Source organism: Dama dama, chromosome 23 (genome assembly GCF_033118175.1).
Source record: "Dama dama isolate Ldn47 chromosome 23, ASM3311817v1, whole genome shotgun sequence".
Taxonomy (NCBI): domain Eukaryota; kingdom Metazoa; phylum Chordata; class Mammalia; order Artiodactyla; family Cervidae; genus Dama; species Dama dama.
This window is the reverse complement of record NC_083703.1, coordinates 21,947,496-21,967,083: the sequence shown is the minus strand read 5'-3', so window position 1 is coordinate 21,967,083 and position 19,588 is coordinate 21,947,496. Positions and strand designations below refer to the sequence as shown.

Sequence of the window (19,588 nt, the reverse complement as noted above, 5' to 3'; positions counted from 1 at the left end):
TCACAGAGTTTATTCCTAGAGGGTGAAAAATACATCAGATGGGAATAAACTATGCTTTTGTTTGTCCAGATAAATACACAGACACTGTCTGAATAAGAAGGCTCATATCCAGTGTGCTATCTACAGTTTTGCTTTTAGCAAAATAATTCTGCCCTGATAATCCAATGCACTTTTCTTCATATTGCAGTTTCACAAAAGTGTAGTTAAAAACGTTGTCAAGAGGCCAGCAAGGCAGCTGGCAGCATAGCCAGCACTTTTGCACAAATTCCAGAATGGCAAATAAATCCCACAACTGAGATACCAACCCCACTCAGAGCCCCTCAGCTGTATAGCCTTGCTGTGGCAAAATCTGCCAAACCAGACATGGCGACCCCCTACACTGCATCTACATTTTCTGCCTCCACCCTACTCCTCTAGCCAGAAGGGAGGATAAAAGGATTTGCAAGTATGATTAGAAAGGAACTGAATGGCTCATATATGCAACACCAGGGAGAAAAAGAAACAAAAAACCGAAGCATAGTTACATGAAGTTTCAAATAGGCCACAGACTAAAAGGGAATAAGACACATTGGATGTTATGGAAAAGATCACAGAGAAAAACCTGAACAAACTTTTTGGCCAATCCAGTGAAACATTCAAACTTGCTATTATTCTTATCGCTACAGTCCATGGGGTTGCAAAGAGTCACACATGACTGAGCTACTAACACTTTCACTTTATATAGCATGTATTAATTTCTATGATTTGTCAATACTTCATGACCCATAATATATAACACATATATTACAAATATATAAAGTATATTTCCAAAGTTTCATGACTCATATTAATATTCTACTGTAATTTTAGAGGATCCAAAATATTAGATGTCATTTAGTATTACAGAAGTCGTAACAAGTAAAGCAGAATTTAAATAGTGGATTTATTAAGGAATGAGCCTTCCTTTCTGGCCCTTGCATTCTTGTAATATTCTCTACCTAACCTTTTCTTCTCCCTTTCTTACCCGCACTTTCTTCCCACTGGAAACCAAGCTCATCACTTTGGATCAGGATGTGAGAAGGAGCTGACACATTAAGCTGCGGTTATATTTGAGTTCAGCAGAAGAAGACAGCCTATGAGAAACTTAAGACTGTAAAATAAGATTCAGTATACTGTTCAGTAAGCAACAAATCTATGAGCGCTACTTACACAGGCTCCAAGCCAGCAGATTCCATCCCAAACCTTTCAATGTAAATTCTAACAACTCCACTAGAAGCTTGGAAGAAAAATGTTACATGAGGCTGCATAAATAATTTATACTTGTAGCACTTCTGTATACAATTTCATGAAAAGTGGAATCAACTTAACATTATTAAATATGGTCCTATTTTATTTACAATATAACTTATGAAACATTTTTCCTAGAAGTACTGAAAAATGATGCACCATTTAGGATTTAAAGCTACATCCCACAAATGAAAAGAATAAATCATGATTATAAATGAGATTTTTCACTCTTTTCACAAAATCCACCAGTGGAAAATTCCCTTTATTACTGAGGGATGTTACCAGAACACTACAGAATTCTTTCAGATTTAGTCAGACAGTTCGGTGGTGTTAAGAGGTCTAGCCAAAGAATCTTTTTTTTTTTTTTTTTTTTCAATTTCTTAATATTTTAATGATGGGATACCACCTGGAGAATTTTTTTCTTTGAAAGTCCATGTCCTCTCCTTGGGCCAATTTCATATATAAATATATACTTCAGAAAACAAGGCCATGTTAGGAATAAGTGAGCAGAAGCTTGTAAGTCCTGGTTCCTGTGGTGCCAAAGAATTAATAAGTTTCTTTAAACTAGGTTTTTGCAAAACCTGATACTGAATCCCTGCCAAGAAGAATGGAAAAACTGCTCTATCCATATCATGGAATACCATTTAACAATAGAAAGAAGTGAAGTACTGATATATTTGGTAATAAAATGAATCTCAAAATAATTATACAGAATGAAATATGTCAGAAAAAAGTACATGCCATACAATTTGACTTATGTAACAGTTTGAGCGGTGTTAATATACACTGAAAGTTCAGTGGTTGTCCAGGGATGGAAGTGAGGGCCAGAAGGAGATATTACAAAGGGATATCAGAAACGTCCCTGGTGGCACAGTGAATAAGAATCCACCTGCCAATGCAGGGGACACGGGTTCGATCCCTGGTCCGGGAAGACGGCACATGCTGCAAAGCAGCCAAGCCTGTGTGCCACAACTACTATGCCTGCACTGTAGGACCCTCAAGCTGCAACTACTGAAGCCCTTAGGCCTAGAGCCCGCACGCTGCAACTACTGAAGGCCATTCGCCCTAGAGCCCGCACGCTGCAACTACAGAAGGCCGTGCATTCTAGAGCACGTGGTCTGCAACAGGAGAAGCGACTACAATGACAAGCCCACGCACTGCAACCAAGAGTAGCCCCAGCTCACCACAACTAGAGAAAGCCTGGGTAAAGCAATGACGACCCAGTGCAGTCAAAAATCAATTTTAAAAAGGGATATTAGGAAACTTTCAGGAATGAAGCACATTGATATTTGAATTAGCTTGACTATACATTCACTATGTATAGTTATCAATCAAATCTCAAAAATCTCATAATAAAAACTAGGTAGAAGGTTGACCTGAAGTTTAATATGCAGTGACTTGCTGAGTTTTTACTGGTCATACCACACATAAAAGCAGTGGATGGTAATTTAAACTGACATTAATAAGACAAATTATTCCTATACCTGCATGCGCAATCTGGTTCTACCCTATGTATTTCATTTTAAATGAATGATCCTGGAAAACCTTTAAATTTTTCCATTAACCAAATATTTAGTGAGTACCTATTAATTCCTGGGCATGATACTAGGTAATTTCACTACAATATCACAGTTAATAAAAATGTTGGTTGTTACCACTTTTGCTCAGTAGAACAGAAACTTATGTGTATCCATCATTCAATGAATAAACATCCTATTCCTTAAAACGGTCTCAATCCTTATTATCTTAAACCATTAATCTACACAGCATGCAGAATCTCTGATTTAATCTTTTCATGCCTAAAATTCATTTAAAAAAAAACAAACCCTTGGATAAAATCAAATAGAGTACTCTGTATAATCCAGGATGGGTTTCAAACCTAAATATTTATGCTTTAGATTCATACGCAAAGGAATCTCTGGTTAGTTCCATGGTCATCTGACTCTGAAGCTGCTCCCGTGCAAAGCTGATTTTCTCCTGAAAATCAATTTTTGTTTTCTTTTTACTTTTATTTTGTACTGGGGTATAACTGATTAATGCCATTGTGGTAGTTTCAGGTGGACAGTAAAGGGACTCAGCCATATATTTACATGTATCCACTCTTTTGCAGCCATGAAATTAAAAGACACTTACTTCTTGGAAGGAAAGTTATGACCAACCTAGATAGCATATTAAAAAGTAGAGACATTAGTTTGCCAACAAAGGTCCATCTAGTCAAGGCTATGGTTTTTCCAGTGGTCATGTATGGATGTGAGAGCTGGACTATAAAGAAAGCTGAGCACCGAAGAATTCATGTTTTTGAACTGCGGTGTTGGAGAAGATTCTTGAGAGTCCCTTGGACTGCAAGGAAATCCAACCAGTCCACCCTAAAGGAGATCAGTCCTGGGTATTCATTGGTAGGACTGATTTTGAAGCTGCAACTCCAATACTTTGGCCACCTGATGTGAAGAGCTGACTCATTTGAAAAGACCCTAATGCTGGAAAAGATTGAGGGCAGAAGGAGAAGGAGATGACAGAGGATGAGATGGTTGGATTGCATCACTGACTCAATGGACATAGGTTTGGGTGGATTCCGGGAGTTGGTGATGGACAGGGAGGCCTGGCGTGCTGCGGTTCATGGGGTCGCAAAGAGTTGGACATGACTGAGCGACTGAACTGAACTCTCCCCCAAACTCCCCTCCCATCCACACTGTCATGTAACACTGAGCAGAGTTCCATGTACTGTACAGTAGGTCCTTGTTGGTTATCCACTCAAAATATAGCAGTGTGTATATCCAAATACCCTAACAATCCCTTCTCCCCACCCATCCCCCTCCAGAAACCATCAGCTCAATTCTCTAAGTGAAAAGCAATTATTGAGTAAACATCACAAGGAAAGTTTATCCATTTAAATACTAGTTAAGCCCAAATTACAATCGACCTGATTAGACATTAAGAATTAACTTGAAGTGGATGAGTCATTATTAAATAAAAGTCAAAAAACCCTCTTCAATTTCATTTCACATGATTATATGGATCTTACCATTGGGCTGGACAACAAGATATCACTCTGCACCCTGCAGATTAGGTTTCGTGATGTCAGCTTATGTCTATCAGGACAAAACACCAACCTCAATGTGTTCTCTACTGAGCCACATACAATGGACATCTATGATGGTTAGAAGCTCAGGTGGCCTAGAGCTAAGTTCTTGGCTGTAAAATTCTTCACTCGAGACATTTAGATAAAGATAGTGCTTTCAGCTGGGGTAACTGAGACATTTAGAATATGCCAAAAAAAAGTTTAGCCAGTATAGGTAAGAAGTTTCTTCCAATATATTATACGCATGTCTATTTGACCAGAAGGAAAAAACAAATATTCAACACTGCTACATACAACAGGCTATATGATGCATCAGAAAGAGAATGAGGGTTTCCCTGGTGGCTCAGTGGCAAAGAATGTGCCTGCCAATGCAGGAAACACAGGTTCAATCCCTGATCAAGGAAGATCCCACATGCCATGAAGCAACTAAGCCTGTGGACCACACGATTGAGCCTGTGCTCTATAGCCTGGGAGCCACAACTACCGAGCCCATGTGCTACAACTACTGAAGCCCACACACCCTGGAGCCCACGCATTGCAATAAGAGAAGCCAGTGCAACGAAAAGCCTGCAGACCTCAACTAGAGAGTAACTCCCACTCGCTGCAATTAGAAAAAAGCCTGTGAGCAATGAAGATCTAGCAGAGCCCAAAATAAATAAAATTATTTTTTTAAGCAGAGTAAAAAAATGCATATTTAAGAAAAAAAAAAGAAACAGAATGAGCGTGAATTAAATAGACATCGTGGGTTCCAGAACAAGCCCCTGTTTTTCTGCTCACCATCTATCTGGCCAGGAGCTCAGCTGGTAAAGAATCCACCTGCAACGCAGAAGACCCTGGCTTGATTCCTGGGTTGGGATGATCACCTGGAGAAGGGCTAGGCTACCCACTCCACTGTTCTTGGGCTTCCCTGGTGGCTCAGATGGTAAGGAATCCACCTGTAATGCAGGAGACCTGGGTTTGATCCCTGGTTTGGGAAGATCCCCCAGAGGAAGGGCATGGCAACCCACTCTAGTATTCCTGCCTGGAGAATCCCCATGGACAGAGGAGCCTGCAAGCTACAATCCATGGGGTCGCAGAGTCAGCCATGACTGAGTGACGAAGCACAGCACAAAAAACAACTTGAGTTTTTTCCTTCTTATCTATAAAACTGGCAACAAGGATCTTTGACTTACCCACTTCAGGGAATCGCTGAATCAAACAAAGTATGACAAAGACCTTTACAAAACTGTAAGAGCACATAAGCATTTGAACTTGCTATTGAAACTTTGACTTTTAGGAGAAGGTAGGAGAGATTTAAAGAATATTCCACCAAAAGGAAGGAAACCTAGATTCAAAGTCTGGTTTTGCCCCAGAATAGCTCTTCCAACAATGTGTGCTGTCTTCCTGGATTTTTGCTCCTTACCTACAAAAGGTGAGGAAGTCAAATGAGGGATTCGAAATAACAAATTTAAGAGTTTGAACTTTTGGCAAAAGACTAGAGATTCAGCCAAACTTTTCTTTTCTCCAGGTTTTTCATTTAAGCACAACAATGACTTAGATTGGAAGAACCTACAACTGTGTCCAATGCCATGTGTCCACCTGTAGAAATTTCAATCACTCGTTACTGGAGGTAGTCAAGGAGGAAGACAACGTAATGAGTTTGGGTACACCCTTAATTAAATGATAAATGTGTGTCAAACTAACTGACCAAACTTCACTTTTAATTCAAAAACATAGAAATCTTTCATATTCCTTAAATGTTCTGACGCTTATTTTGAATATACCTTGTGAAAGCCATTGTCCATACCTGAAAAGCCTGCCTGCTGAAAAGGCTGAGAGATTTCCGTATCCAAATGGGGCCCTGGTTCCCAAATATATGCCACAGCAGCTGTCCTCTTGTGTTGTTCCAGACTCGCTGGTAGACGGCCAGCCTATAAATGTGCTTTCCGAACATGTGGTAGTACAAGCGGAAGGTGCAGCCCTCCGCATCAGTGGCGTTAAGGATAGGGCTGAGCAGAGCAGCTCGGTGCTGGAAAACCTGTGGTTCAGAAGTTTCGATGTACAGATAGTGTCCTTGAGCTGTGCCCAAAGTGTTATCCTTCATCGGCCCTGTATTAAGCGTTGACGTTGGGCCCTGGTACCAGGTCCAGTCGAAATCATCTTCTGTATCTTGTTTCCAGTTACAAATTCCATTTTCAAAGTTACACTGAAGTTCAGGTACTGAAATGGGCATTAAATAAAATCAAAAGATCATTAAGGACCAAAGTAACTATGAATGGGAATACTAGTTGCTACTTTGCTTCTGCCAAGTTAAACCATTCTAATCTTTTTTAATGCAACATTAGAGCAAACTTTTACGAAGAGTAAATCTTAGCTAATACATCAAGCAATAATATTTTATAGATGGATGTGGAATCACTTTGGCCATTATTTTCGAAATGCCTTTTATACCCGTCCCCTGCCTTGTAGCACTATCCCAAACTTAGGGAAATGATCACTACCCCATAGCTGGCTCACTGCAACAAACTTCTGTCTCCATGGATTTCAACTTCAGCTGAATGTTCCAATCACCAGTGAACATTAAAAAAATTAAAGTTCAAATTCAGCTCCAGAAATGTTGATTTAATTGGTCCAAATTGTGCACCCATATTTTACTAGCTTCCTCAGTAGTTCTAACATGCACAGCTGACAAGAATCATACTAGTTCTCAATCTTTTGAAATGCCCTGGGGTGAATGGTAAAGTTGTTTACTCCATGGTAAAGTCCTGCACAAACACTGTGTAAGGTATGGAAGGAAGCCCAATTTTTAATAAGCACCCAAGATGATTCTGAGGCAGGTGTTTTCCAGACTTCTCTGAAATCGAATTCTTCTCTCTGGATCCATCCCCACCCCAGTTCTAAATATCCCTCCTTTGTACCACAATGACCATATTTAAATGGTAGCTTATCATTTCTCTTCTCTATTCAAAATCCTTTCATATTTACTTATTTAATCTCAACTTAAATCTAAACTCTATCTTTCAAGTTTTACCATTCCCAAATTAAAATAACTTCCTGTTCATCCACAACTGTCTTTCCCCTTGGCATGCACTAATTTGTCAGCATGCCTTAAACATCTCACCTCTCCCTCTATCTATGCCTCTTATGCTGTGTGCCTCATCAGTTCTTAGCTGTGTCTCCTCAGTGGTAATCTTTTCTACTCACTGGGTTGTAGCTCCTTTGAGCTGATACTTTAAAATGTTTTATTTATCTATTTATTTGGCTTCACCAGGTCTTAGTTGTGGCATGCAAATGCTTAGTTGCAGCATGTGAGACCTAGTTCTCTGACCAGGGATTGAACCCAAGCCCCCCGCATTGGGAGCATGGAGTCTTAGCCACTGGACCACCAGGGAAGTCCCTGGTGCTTTTAAACTTTTAACTCCCTTCAGTCAGTAGAAGGACTCAAAGCCCTTTTAAAGAATTAGTCAGTCCCTTATGCTCTCAACACTCTACCTACAATTGTAGGATAATATTGGAATGTATTCACTTTTCAAGATGTGCCAATTCTGTTGACACCAAGTACTTGTTTGGAATAAATGGGATAGAATGTGCGTTTGACATTATTTGGGTAGAAGGGACAGGGTTTAGAATCAATGAAGATTCCACATTTTAACTTCATTTACATAAGTTCATATTTTTGAACGACAAACGTCAGCAGTCCTCTATTCATCTTACTAAGGTACTTGGTGCCAAAGGTGAACAAATATTCTGAAACAATAAATAAAAGCATACGTGAGTAAACGCAGCCAGGCAAGAACAAATCATCTGTCTCGAAACCTAGAGAACAGGAGCTTAGACCTAATGAAGGGAACCAAGGGAGTAAATGTCAAATGGGAGATGAGCTTTCCTTTGATATTTCCTCACTTGTGACTATTCAAGCGCAGCTGTGACGTGAACTGGGCCCTATAGGTCCTCTGCAAGTGTCAGTTTGGGGCTGTGCAGCAGAAGGGGGATGTCAAGCAACTGTGTTTTTGACATAAAACTGGCACTAAAGCCAACAGATCTTTTCACATTGCCTGTCTTCAGACTGACTGCATGCTCAATCTTTATTTCAAAATGGAAGGCATTATAGCCCCACCCTAAAATGAAAGACCACGTTTCATGCACACTTCAGGAAATAAAGCATTGATTTCTGGATGACTAATGCATTCTGTGTTAATGAAGTACTAAATCTAGGGACTTCCCTGGTGGCCCAGTGATTAAAACTCCACACTTCCACTGTAGGGGGCACAGGTTTGATCCCTGATCAGGGAACTAAGATCCTGCAATGCCACATGGCACAGCCAAAAAATAAATAAATAAAAGCTAAAAAATAAAAAAATTAAAGTCTCCATTAAAAAAAATTACTATGTCAATTTATATTCTTATGGCTGATTCACAGTGCTGTACAGCAGAAACCAGCACAACATTGTAAAGAAATTATCGTCCAATTAAAAATATTTTTAAAATTTACTATGTCTAGATGGAAGGCTATGAGAGAAAGTGACAGTCACTATTGTTTCCTCTCATTAATATTTAGTCAGAAGAAATATTTGGATATTATAGCCATACTTCCAAAATCCTATTCTACTCAGTTAATACTGTGAAGTTTGAAGGAAAATTTGCTTATCTTTAGTCATATTTCAACATCTTTCAAGGAGTAGGATTTGAAGTGAGTGAAAAAGATGAAAAAGCTTTCTAAATTTGCAAAAATAAATTACCTTTAGGACAAGCAATGCTTCTTGTAACAGCCATTGGTCGAAATCATCAATTTCATTTATACGCACTAAAGTTATTAGTTGTGTAACAAGCTGCATGGCAATTCTGACTTTAATGTGCCTGACTGTATTAAACACCACAAATATGCAAAGTTCTCCACAATGATTTATATGGGAATTTCTCAATGTAATGTTTCCTATGATGTTCCAAGTATTTGATGGCTTTCCTTTGGTTTATGATAAGCCTGCCAATTTAATAGGCACATAGATTGAATTTTAAGGATTGTTGCTATTTCTGGACAAAGAAAGATGCAAACTTTCCTTGATAGATTTTGGTATTTAAAAAAGAAAAACCTCTCTTAGCTTGTGATTCATTTTCAGAAACAAATGCACCAGCACTACCAGGAACCAGGTTTATTAAACTGCAAGAGATATGCAGTGATCAGATACCATCAACTTTTTGGTAAATTAAATCAGAAATTCAGGACTTTAACATCTCACTCTCTGCTCCCATTATCTAAGACATCATCAAATGTCCTTCCTAAAGGTCCCTCCCCCAAACTTTAGTCCCTGCATCTCCACCACTGTCACTGGAGAGAGGCTGCCATCCCCTCTCCTGGGAACTGCTGCTATAGACTCCTAATAAATATGATCCACTTTCCTCTAATCCACTCATTACACTGTATCCACAGTGACATTTTTAAATCTTAAATTTTTAAATCAACTTTATTATATTACCTTCCTTCTTAAAAACCTTCAAATGGGGAAAAACTTCCTTAAAATGGTCTACAAAGATGTGATAATCTGGCCTCCCCCTTCATCTCCATCTTTATGTTGCATCCAAGGTCTCCCTCAATGCCTTGCTGCAGCCATACTGGGTATCTTGCAGCTGCTGTGTGGTCATGCATCAGGTTTTGCACATCTTCATTTACTTACTATTTTTCAGATCTCAGTTAAGTCACCATCTCTAGAAAGTCCAAAGCCGTACTTATATAAAGTCACAGCATTTGTAAGTCCTGTCAAAGCTCCTGTCATTTTACATTTATTTTTTAAATATGTGAATAATATCTATCCCCTCAATGAGACTGTAAGCTCCATGGGGTCAGGGACTCCGTGTAACTGTGCTCATCACTGTATCTCTAGTATCTGGTTCATAAATCTACATAATAAATACTGATGGCTGACTAATTAATCACACAAAACATTCATTCAACTTTGGAACAATGCTTAGGGCCTTTGTCTTGATGGACTAGGAAAACAATGAACTGATCAAGATGACCACCATCAAAATGTATACCTATGGCTGATTCATGTCAGTGTATGGCAGAAACCAACATAATATCGTGGGGCTTCCCCCCTGGTGGCTCAGTCGGTAAATAATCTGCTTAAAATGAAGGATACACAGGTTTGATCCCTGGGTCAGGAAGATCCCCTGGAGAAGGAAATGGCAACCCACTCCAGTATTCTTGCCTGGAAAATCCAATGGACAGAGGAGCTTGGCAGGCTACAACCCATGGGCCCACAAAGTCAGACATTACTTAGCAAATAAACTACCACCACCAGCACAATATTGTAAAGCAATTATCTTTCAATTAAATAAATTCTTTAAAAATGAGTAAGAGGGACCAGAAAGAAAGATACTTACCACAATCGACCTCATCAGTATAATCACCACAGTCATCCACCAGATCACACAACTGAAGTTTTTTTACACAAGCCCTAGTGTGCAGACACCAGAAATGATCTGGCCCTTTGCAGCTCTTCGAGGGGGGTGGAAGAATACAGTTTTCAAATCTGATATCATCAATAGCTGAGACACCAACATAAATGCCAAGACTGACTTTATGTAGCAACAAATGGAAGGGCTGAGTAACACGTCCAAGCTGAACAACTGCCTGTGACCACTGGTTACCCTGGTTATACAATACTCTCCAGAGTACCGTGGACTCGCTGGAATTTTCCATGTGTAGCTGTAACTCAGCTGCCCCCACTGATAGGCCATAGTTATAAAACCTGAAAGAGAACAAACACAAGAAATGGAAATAATTTCTGGAAAAGACTAATTGTGTGACTTTTACTCAGTCAACAGTCAATAAAAAATGAGTTCTCACAATAGACGCCTTTATTCACTATTGTGGCCACCCATTTGAAAGAGCTTATCTGCTCAGGTGCATACTCTGACTCTCAGGACCCTGGGAACCTCTCTCAAGGAGCTCAGTCCAGAATTCAGGAAGCAGTGTTAATTAAATTATAATCCACTGTTGGAGGAAGAGTCCCTTTTATTTTAAGAAAACACAGTATAAATACTGATAACGTGCTCCTAAGTAAAATGCTAAATGTATGGATCTAATGCAATAGCTATTTTTAAAATAAAGCCAAATTACAGGTAAAATGACAGTATCGAGTATATGCAAGTATATGCTTGCAACTGCCAGGCTGCTAGAGTAATTGACCATTGTTTTCAATATTTACCAGAAGGAAAGAGTGCATCCTGGTCCTGTCTGGCTGAAAGTTGGGCTCTGGAGTTTAGCAATTTGTGATAAGCTGTTGCTTTTCTTCAGAATGAACATAAAGTGCCCTATTGGAAAATAAGAAAAAATCATAACTTAACCCACTAAATTCTAAAATGAGATATCTGTAACCCCTACACTGAAGACTATACAACAACTAAAAATCAATAAAAGTGATTGTTAGCAAATTTGCTTTTATGAGTACTCAACTAATATCTAGAGCTGGGCCAAAATGATGCCAAAAACAACTGGTAGTTTCCATTAATTCAGCCAAGAATATATCTATACTGCATCCCCAAAACCCGTAAAGGAGCATTTCTTTTTTGACAACATAAGTACAATAGATAATATTCAACTGTTCTATTATTATTTAGTTGCTTGGTTGTGTCCAACACTTTGTTGACCCCCTGGACTGTAGCCCGCCAGGCTCCTCTGTCCATGGGATTTCCCAGACAAGAATATGGGAGTGGGTTGCCATTTCCTACTCCACACTGTCCTATGTTGTAGTGTCATAGAACTTTACTGCCTCTCTCTTTCTTCCCAGACTTGAGCAAAGGTAAACTGAAATACAGATCTCCCTTGACTAAAGATGAAGTTACATCTCATAAGCCCATCGTAAGTTAAAAATATCAGTCATAGCACAGGGAACTCTACTCAATATTCTGTAGTGGCCTATATGGGGAAAGAAACTAAAAAAGAGTGGATATAGACATATACACTCCACTACGTTTAAAATGGATAACCAACAGGGACCTAGTGTATACAGCACAGGGAACTCTGCTTGGTGTCACGTGGCAGCCTGGATAGGAGGGGTGTTTGGGGGAAGAATGGATACATGTAGATGTACGGCTGAGTCCTTTTGCAGTCCACCTGAAACTATCACAACACTATTAATTGGCCATACTCCAATGTAAACTGAAGTTTTCTTAAATACATGTATTTTAAATTATATACATCAGATATATGTATAAATGATTCACTTTGCTGTACTCCTGTAACTAACACAACACTGTAAATCAACCCTATGCAAATAAAAAGTTTTTTTAAAAAAGAAAATATCAAGGTTCAAAAGGCATTTAATACACCTGACCTACTGAACATCACAGTTTGGCCTTACCTCCCTCAACCATGCTTAGAACAGTTACATTAGCCCACAGTTAGACAAAATCATCTAACACAAAGTCTATTTCATACTACAGTGTTGAATATTGCATGTCATTTATTGAATGAATAAATGACTGTTGATTCATTGTTTATTCATTTTTCACTGGAAGTGAAAAACAGAACAGCTGTAACTGTATCAATTATCCATCATGGTGATCACGTGGCTGCCTGGGAGCCACATCTCTGCCTCTTCCCAGCATCAGGAGAGAGCATCACAAATGTATCATTATCCCAGAAATGGTCAAAATTCGAAATGTGATATGTAGTTTCTATTGAATGTGATCTCTTTCACATGATCATTAAGCTGATGAATCATTAGGTCAAACCATCGTTAGCTGGGGAAAGTGTGTAGGTTTGGAGAACCTTTGCAGGCGTCTTACCTTGAGATGTGTTGTGAGTGTGATCCCGAGGTGGAGCCTGACCCTCAAATTCAGCAGAGAGGTTACTTCTAGAGCTCCAGGTCCACTCAAAATCATCACCATACGCTGCTTCAAACCAACCACAGCTATCTGTTTCAAAGTCACATTCGGTAACTGAAAAACAAAAACGCAGCTTTTCAGTAGACTCTTGAAGGTGATCACATGTTTAAAAGGGTAGACAGAGCTCAATGGGAATCACCTTGTCACATTTCCCTACGTAAAGTTTTGTTTGAAGAAGAAAAGGATGTTATCTGATCCCCTCCAAGAAAAAAATCAGAACTGTGCTTTTCATACTGGAAATTGATAGGTAGAATCAACAATTTAAGAATATTTTCCAAATATTTTTCTAAGAAACAGCATTGGGACTTCCCTAGCAGTCCAGTGGTTAAGATATCACCTTACAATGCAGGGGAGTGCAGGTTCGATCCCTGGTCAGGGAGTTAAGATCCCACATGCCTCGCAGTGAAAAAAACCAAAACATAAAACAGAAGCAATATTGTAACAAATTCAATAAAGATTTAAAAAACTATCCTCATCAAAAAAAAGAGAAAAAAAAAACTTAAAAAAAAAAAAAGAAACAGCATCATTCTGCCACATTGCTTACAGAATTGCAAAGCTCTAATTTATTCTGATACTTATGCTAGTTTCTCTGCTATTACATTATCTGGAAGGCTTCATTATTCCTACAGACTATTTTAAACCAAACCATGAAAAGCTCCTTCTAAAAAATTTAATATTTGAAAAATCCAGATCCATGATTTTTAACATTAATGTTCACTTCTAATGTTTGTAGAGTTACTATTTCCCAAAGCATTGAATGTATCACCTTATAGGCACAAGGCAAAATAATATGACCTACTTTTCAAGTAAAAAGGGAGAGAAACAGTTAACTTCCATAAAGACATTTTGGAGAAGGAAGAGAAGAAAAAAGTAAAAGGGAAAGAAGGGGAAGTTTTAATAATAATAGTATGGAATTAAAACTAATATGTAGTGAATACCTAATGGAACAGACCCTATACAGTATGCGTTATATAAATCTAACTTTTACAATAGCTATGTGGAGAAGGTATTATTATTGTCGTTTTACAGAGGAAAAAAGGAAGGTTTAGGAAAGCTTTTAACCTAACCAAGGTCACATAGTTAGAAAGTCGTAGAGACTGATTGAAATCAAATATTCTGACTCTAATACTCTAATACTATTTCTGCAACTGTTGACAGTAACTTTTAATTGTCATTAGATTGGAAAAGGGATAAACCAAAAAGGTATGATTTGAATTTGCTTAGTGAGGATATTTATGTGTTACTACAGACACCAGTGAAAAATAAGATTTGTCCCATTAATGATTATTACACTGGGATCCTTGGCCACTGGATATTTTTATCCAAGGATACAGTAATAAACTGCACAGATCTTCCTTTAAAAAAACAATTTAGAAAGTAAGCAGTATATTTAAAAGATAAAAGTATAAAGTCACTCAATGAAATTATAAAATTTTACATGGTAAAGGCAATTTTACCTAATGATAAGTTATGTTTAATTTTGAAAGTGCTCTTTCCACATGGGAAGGAATGTTAGGTGACTAGTAACATAATAAACATTTTTTATTTTTTTAAGATTTTAGATTTCAAAAAATATGTTTCTATCAGGTCTTCTGGCCCAAAATATGGCCTATAGAATACTTTCAAATGTTATCAAAAGTCAATGAGAAGGTATGAATATTTTTAAAAATAAATATTTTTCACCTTACTTATAGTTTCCTTTGTAGTGCAAAAGCTTTTAAGTTTCATTAGGTCCCATTTGTTTAGTTTTGCTTTTATTTCCAATATTCTGGGAGGTGGGTCATAGAGGATCTTGCTTTGATTTATGTCTGAGAGTGTTTTGCCTATGTTCTCCTCTAGGAGTTTTATAGTTTCTGGTCGTACATTTAGATCTTTAATCCATTTTGAGTTTATTTTTGTGTATGGTGTTAGAAAGTGTTCTAGTTTCATTCTTTTACAAGTGGTTGACCAGTTTTCCCAGCACCACTTGTTAAAGAGGTTGTCTTTTTTCCATTGTATATCCTTGCCTCCTTTGTCAAAGATAAGGTGTCCATAGGTTCGTGGATTTATCTCTGGGCTTTCTATTCTGTTCCATTGATCTATATTTCTGTCTTTGTGCCAGTACCATACTGTCTTGATGACTGTGGCTTTGTAGTAGAGTCTGAAGTCAGGCAGGTTGATTCCTCCAGTTCCATTCTTCTTTCTCAAGATTACTTTGGCTATTCGAGGTTTTTTGTATTTCCATACAAATTGTGAAATTCTTTGGTCTAGTTCTGTGAAAAATACCGTTGGTAGCTTGATAGGGATTGCATTGAATCTATAGACTGCTTTGGGTAGAATAGCCATTTTGACAATATTAATTCTTCCAATCCATGAACACGGTATGTTTCTCCATCTGTTTGTGTCCTCTTTGATTTCTTTCATCAGTGTTTTATAGTTTTCTATGTATAGGTCCTTTGTTTCTTTAGGTAGATATACTCCTAAGTATTTTATTCTTTTTGTTGCAATGGTGAATGGTATTGTTTCCTTAATTTCTCTGTCTGTTTTTTCATTGTTAGTATATAGGAATGCAAGGGATTTCTGTGTGTTAATTTTATATCCTGCAACTTTACTATATTCATTGATTAGCTCTAGTAATTTTCTGGTAGAATCTTTAGGGTTTTCTATGTAGAGGATCATGTCATCTGCAAACAGTGAGAGTTTTACTTCTTCTTTTCCTATCTGGATTCCTTTTACTTCTTTTTCTGCTCTGATTGCTGTGGCCAGAACTTCCAACACTATGTTGAATAGTAGTGGTGAGAGTGGGCACCCTTGTCTTGTTCCTGATTTCAGGGGAAATGCCTTCAATTTTTCACCAAGACAGCCCTCAGATTGGGAGAAAATAATAGCAAATGAAGAAACAGACAAAGGATTAATCTCAAAAATATACAAGCAACTCCTGAAGCTCAATTCCAGAAAAATAAATGACCCCATCAAAAAATGGGCCAAAGAACTAAACAGACATTTCTCCAAAGAAGACATACAGATGGCTAACAAACACATGAAAAGATGCTCAACATCACTCATTATTAGAGAAATGCAAATCAAAACCACAATGAGGTACCATTACACGCCAGTCAGGATGGCTGCTATCCAAAAGTCTACAAGCAATAAATGCTGGAGAGGGTGTGGAGAAAAGGGAACCCTCTTACACTGTTGGTGGGAATGCAAACTAGTACAGCCACTATGGAAAACAGTGTGGAGATTTCTTAAAAAACTGGACATAGAACTGCCATATGACCCAGCAATCCCACTTCTGGGCATACACACTGAGGAAACCAGATCTGAAAGAGACACGTGCACCCCAATGTTCATCGCAGCACTGTTTATAATAGCCAGGACATGGAAGCAACCTAGATGCCCATCAGCAGATGAATGGATAAGGAAGCTGTGGTACATATACACCATGGAATATTACTCAGCCATTAAAAAGAATTCATTTGAACCAGTCCTAATGAGATGGACGAAGCTGGAGCCCCTTATACAGAGTGAAGTAAGCCAGAAAGATAAAGAACATTACAGCATACTGACACATGTATATGGAATTTAGAAAGGTGATAACGATAACCCTATATGCAGAACAGAAAAAGAGACACAGAAATACAGAACAGACTTTTGAACTTTGTGGGAGAATGTGAGGGTGGGATATTTCAAAAGAACAGCATGTATACTATCTATGGTGAAACAGATCACCAGCCCAGGTGGGATGCACGAGACAAGTGCTCCGGCCTGGTGCACTGGGAAGACCCAGAGGAATCGGGTGGAGAGGGAGGTGGGAGGGGGGATCGGGATTGGGAATACATGTAAATCCATGGCTGATTCATATCAATGTATGACAAAACCCACTGGAAAAAAAAAATAATAATAATAAAAAAAATAAAATAAAATAAAGATAGCCACCATACCATCAAAAAAAAAAAAAAAAAAAATAAAGTCATTGTTAAATTCTAAAAATAAATAAATAAATAAATAAATATTTTGAAAATGTTGCATCAACTTTAATAAGCAAGTGATAACTATATTTCAATAGAGACAAACAGAAATCATCAAAATGGAGACACAATTGCTACACTTAGAATAAAGACTTTCAAATAAAGTTTAGAAAGCAAAATTAAGTGCTATTCAAAAGTGACAAACAATAGTGATAAATATGACAAGCTAGGGACAAATGCTAAGAATATTTAACTCTTTGTATTTTTAAAAGCCATCTCTACCAATACAAATAACCCATAAATATGCATAGATTCCAGTATGTAGATGCTATTTCAATCCCAAAGAAAGCAAATACTTTTGATTCCTATTTCAGACAATCCCAAAAATAGGATCCAGGAGTTTTGTTATGCACATATAGAATGAAAATAAGTTGTTGCTACTGTATAATATCTATCCCACATAGATCCCTGAAAAGGGAACTTTATCATCTACTGTCATGGGATATATTGCCATGGAAATAAATGAATATTCAAACAGAAGTAAAATTTAAGAAACTACTGCAGCAATTCTGTAGTTCTCAGATAAAAATCATTATCTTTGAAGAGCCTTAGGAGATGACTATGCTGTTAAAATTCAAATATGTCTTGTTAGTATACTTTGTTTCTATATATTTAGATTTCTACACACATTTAAAAATTCAACTTGACTGATCAGAGATGTAATAATCAGATGAAACCTTCTCAAATTAAACATACACCTTGTCAATGGTAAACAAATGTCCTAGTCTGGAGAGGGGATGCAGATAAGGGGGAAGGCAATGGATATGGACTTCCAACCTACAGAACTAAGAGACAATAAATAAAAGTTGCCTTAAGAAACTAAGTTTGTGGTAGTTATATAACAGTAGAAAGCTCATGTTCTGAGTAGAGACTGATGGCTGATTTCTCCCAACACTCTGGAGATAACTTTCCATTTTCTTCTGGTTTCCACTGTTTCCATTACAAAAGTCTAACAGTCATTCTTTGACAATGATTTATACCTTTCTCTCGCTGTTTTAAAAATGTTTCACTTTGTTATAGATTTTTAGCAACTTCACTATGATGTCCCCACATGGTTTTCATTTTTATTGTTTTCATGCCCATAGGGCTTCTTGAAATATGGTTTTGTATCCTTTTCAATTTGAAAACTTTTAGCTAAACTCTGTATAAACACTGTCAGTCTTTTTTTTTTTCTTTTCTTTTCCTGGGACTCCAAATATATAACACTAAAAATTCTCACTGCTCTCCCACGCTTATTCTTTTTTTTTTTTTCTTCTTCTTCTGTAGTTTCAATCATTTTATTATATTTTACTTCACTTTTTCTCCTGATCTGAAGACTAATTCCCTTATCTCATGAGCTGTGTATAGTATGCTGATAAACCATTGATGAGTTCTTAATTTTGATTATTCTATTGTTGGAATTTGGAAATTTCATTTAGTTCTTTTTTATAACTTCTCATTATCTGCTCAAATTCTCAGCTTTTTTTTTTAAAAAACTTTGAGCATATTAAAGATAATTCTTTTCAATTCAATATCTGATAACTGCTTTATCTGGAGGGATTTTTGTTTGCTTTCAGTTCTAATTGTGCTTTTTCTTTCCTGTGGCCTCATCTCACTGGTGTCTAAGTGCTTGACACTGTATATAATAACAGGTAAAATAATTTGGGACCTAAGATATTACCTTTCTTCAGTGAGATTTATGTTTGTTTCTGTGGGCATGAAGAGTAAATAATATTTGAGGATTACACAAACTAACCTCAGAGATTGAGGGGTTTGAGACTCTGTGAGGAACCACACCTTGCAGGTCACACAGATCTCTTAGCTACAGAGTTTAGGCACTGCGAACAAAACTACAGAGTGTCCCAACCCATATTTAGTATACTAAGCCTGGGCTCCAGCTTGTTCCCTTGCCTAACAAGACTTTCAAAGTTATATACCCTGATGCTCAACTACCAGTTCCATGTTGACATATAAAGTGGTACTGAACGCCAGGTTCAGTTATCAAGGTCTTTCTTCTCACTGGTCACTTGATCTGTCCCTTCCTTTTTACATCTTCAATGCATTCAAGTAGGTTTAAACATCTTTTTGAATAGATTTCTAGTTGTTCTCAGAGGGTGTCCCGAATTTTAATTTACTATAACGAGAAATAGAAGTTCTAGAATTTTTTATTTCCATTTTTTAAAACAGTACTTCAGAACAAATTTTATGTAATAATAGCATATACAGAGGTCCCCCCTTAGCCATGGGGGATATGTTCCAAGACCCTCAGTGAATGCCTGAAACTGGCAGATAACACCGAACCCTATATATAGTGTGTTTTATTCCTGCACATACCGATGATAAAGTTTATCAATTAGGCAGAGCAAATAGAAATAGCAAACTATGT

General features: G+C 37.6%; 1 protein-coding gene across 3 annotated transcripts in view; it reads right to left on the bottom strand.

The window, feature by feature from the left end:
• Window positions 1-19,588, bottom strand: part of MALRD1 (MAM and LDL receptor class A domain containing 1) — a 522,662-nt gene that overhangs the window by 393,255 nt on the left and 109,819 nt on the right. For all 3 annotated transcript variants that reach the window (XM_061126168.1, XM_061126170.1, XM_061126169.1), the window contains exons 16-19: window positions 13,115-13,267; window positions 11,533-11,638; window positions 10,706-11,073; window positions 6,132-6,544 (exon numbers count right to left, since the gene is read on the bottom strand). In XM_061126168.1, the coding sequence (XP_060982151.1) occupies window positions 6,132-6,544; window positions 10,706-11,073; window positions 11,533-11,638; window positions 13,115-13,267 (1,040 nt within the window). The remainder of the gene's footprint in view (window positions 1-6,131; window positions 6,545-10,705; window positions 11,074-11,532; window positions 11,639-13,114; window positions 13,268-19,588) is intronic.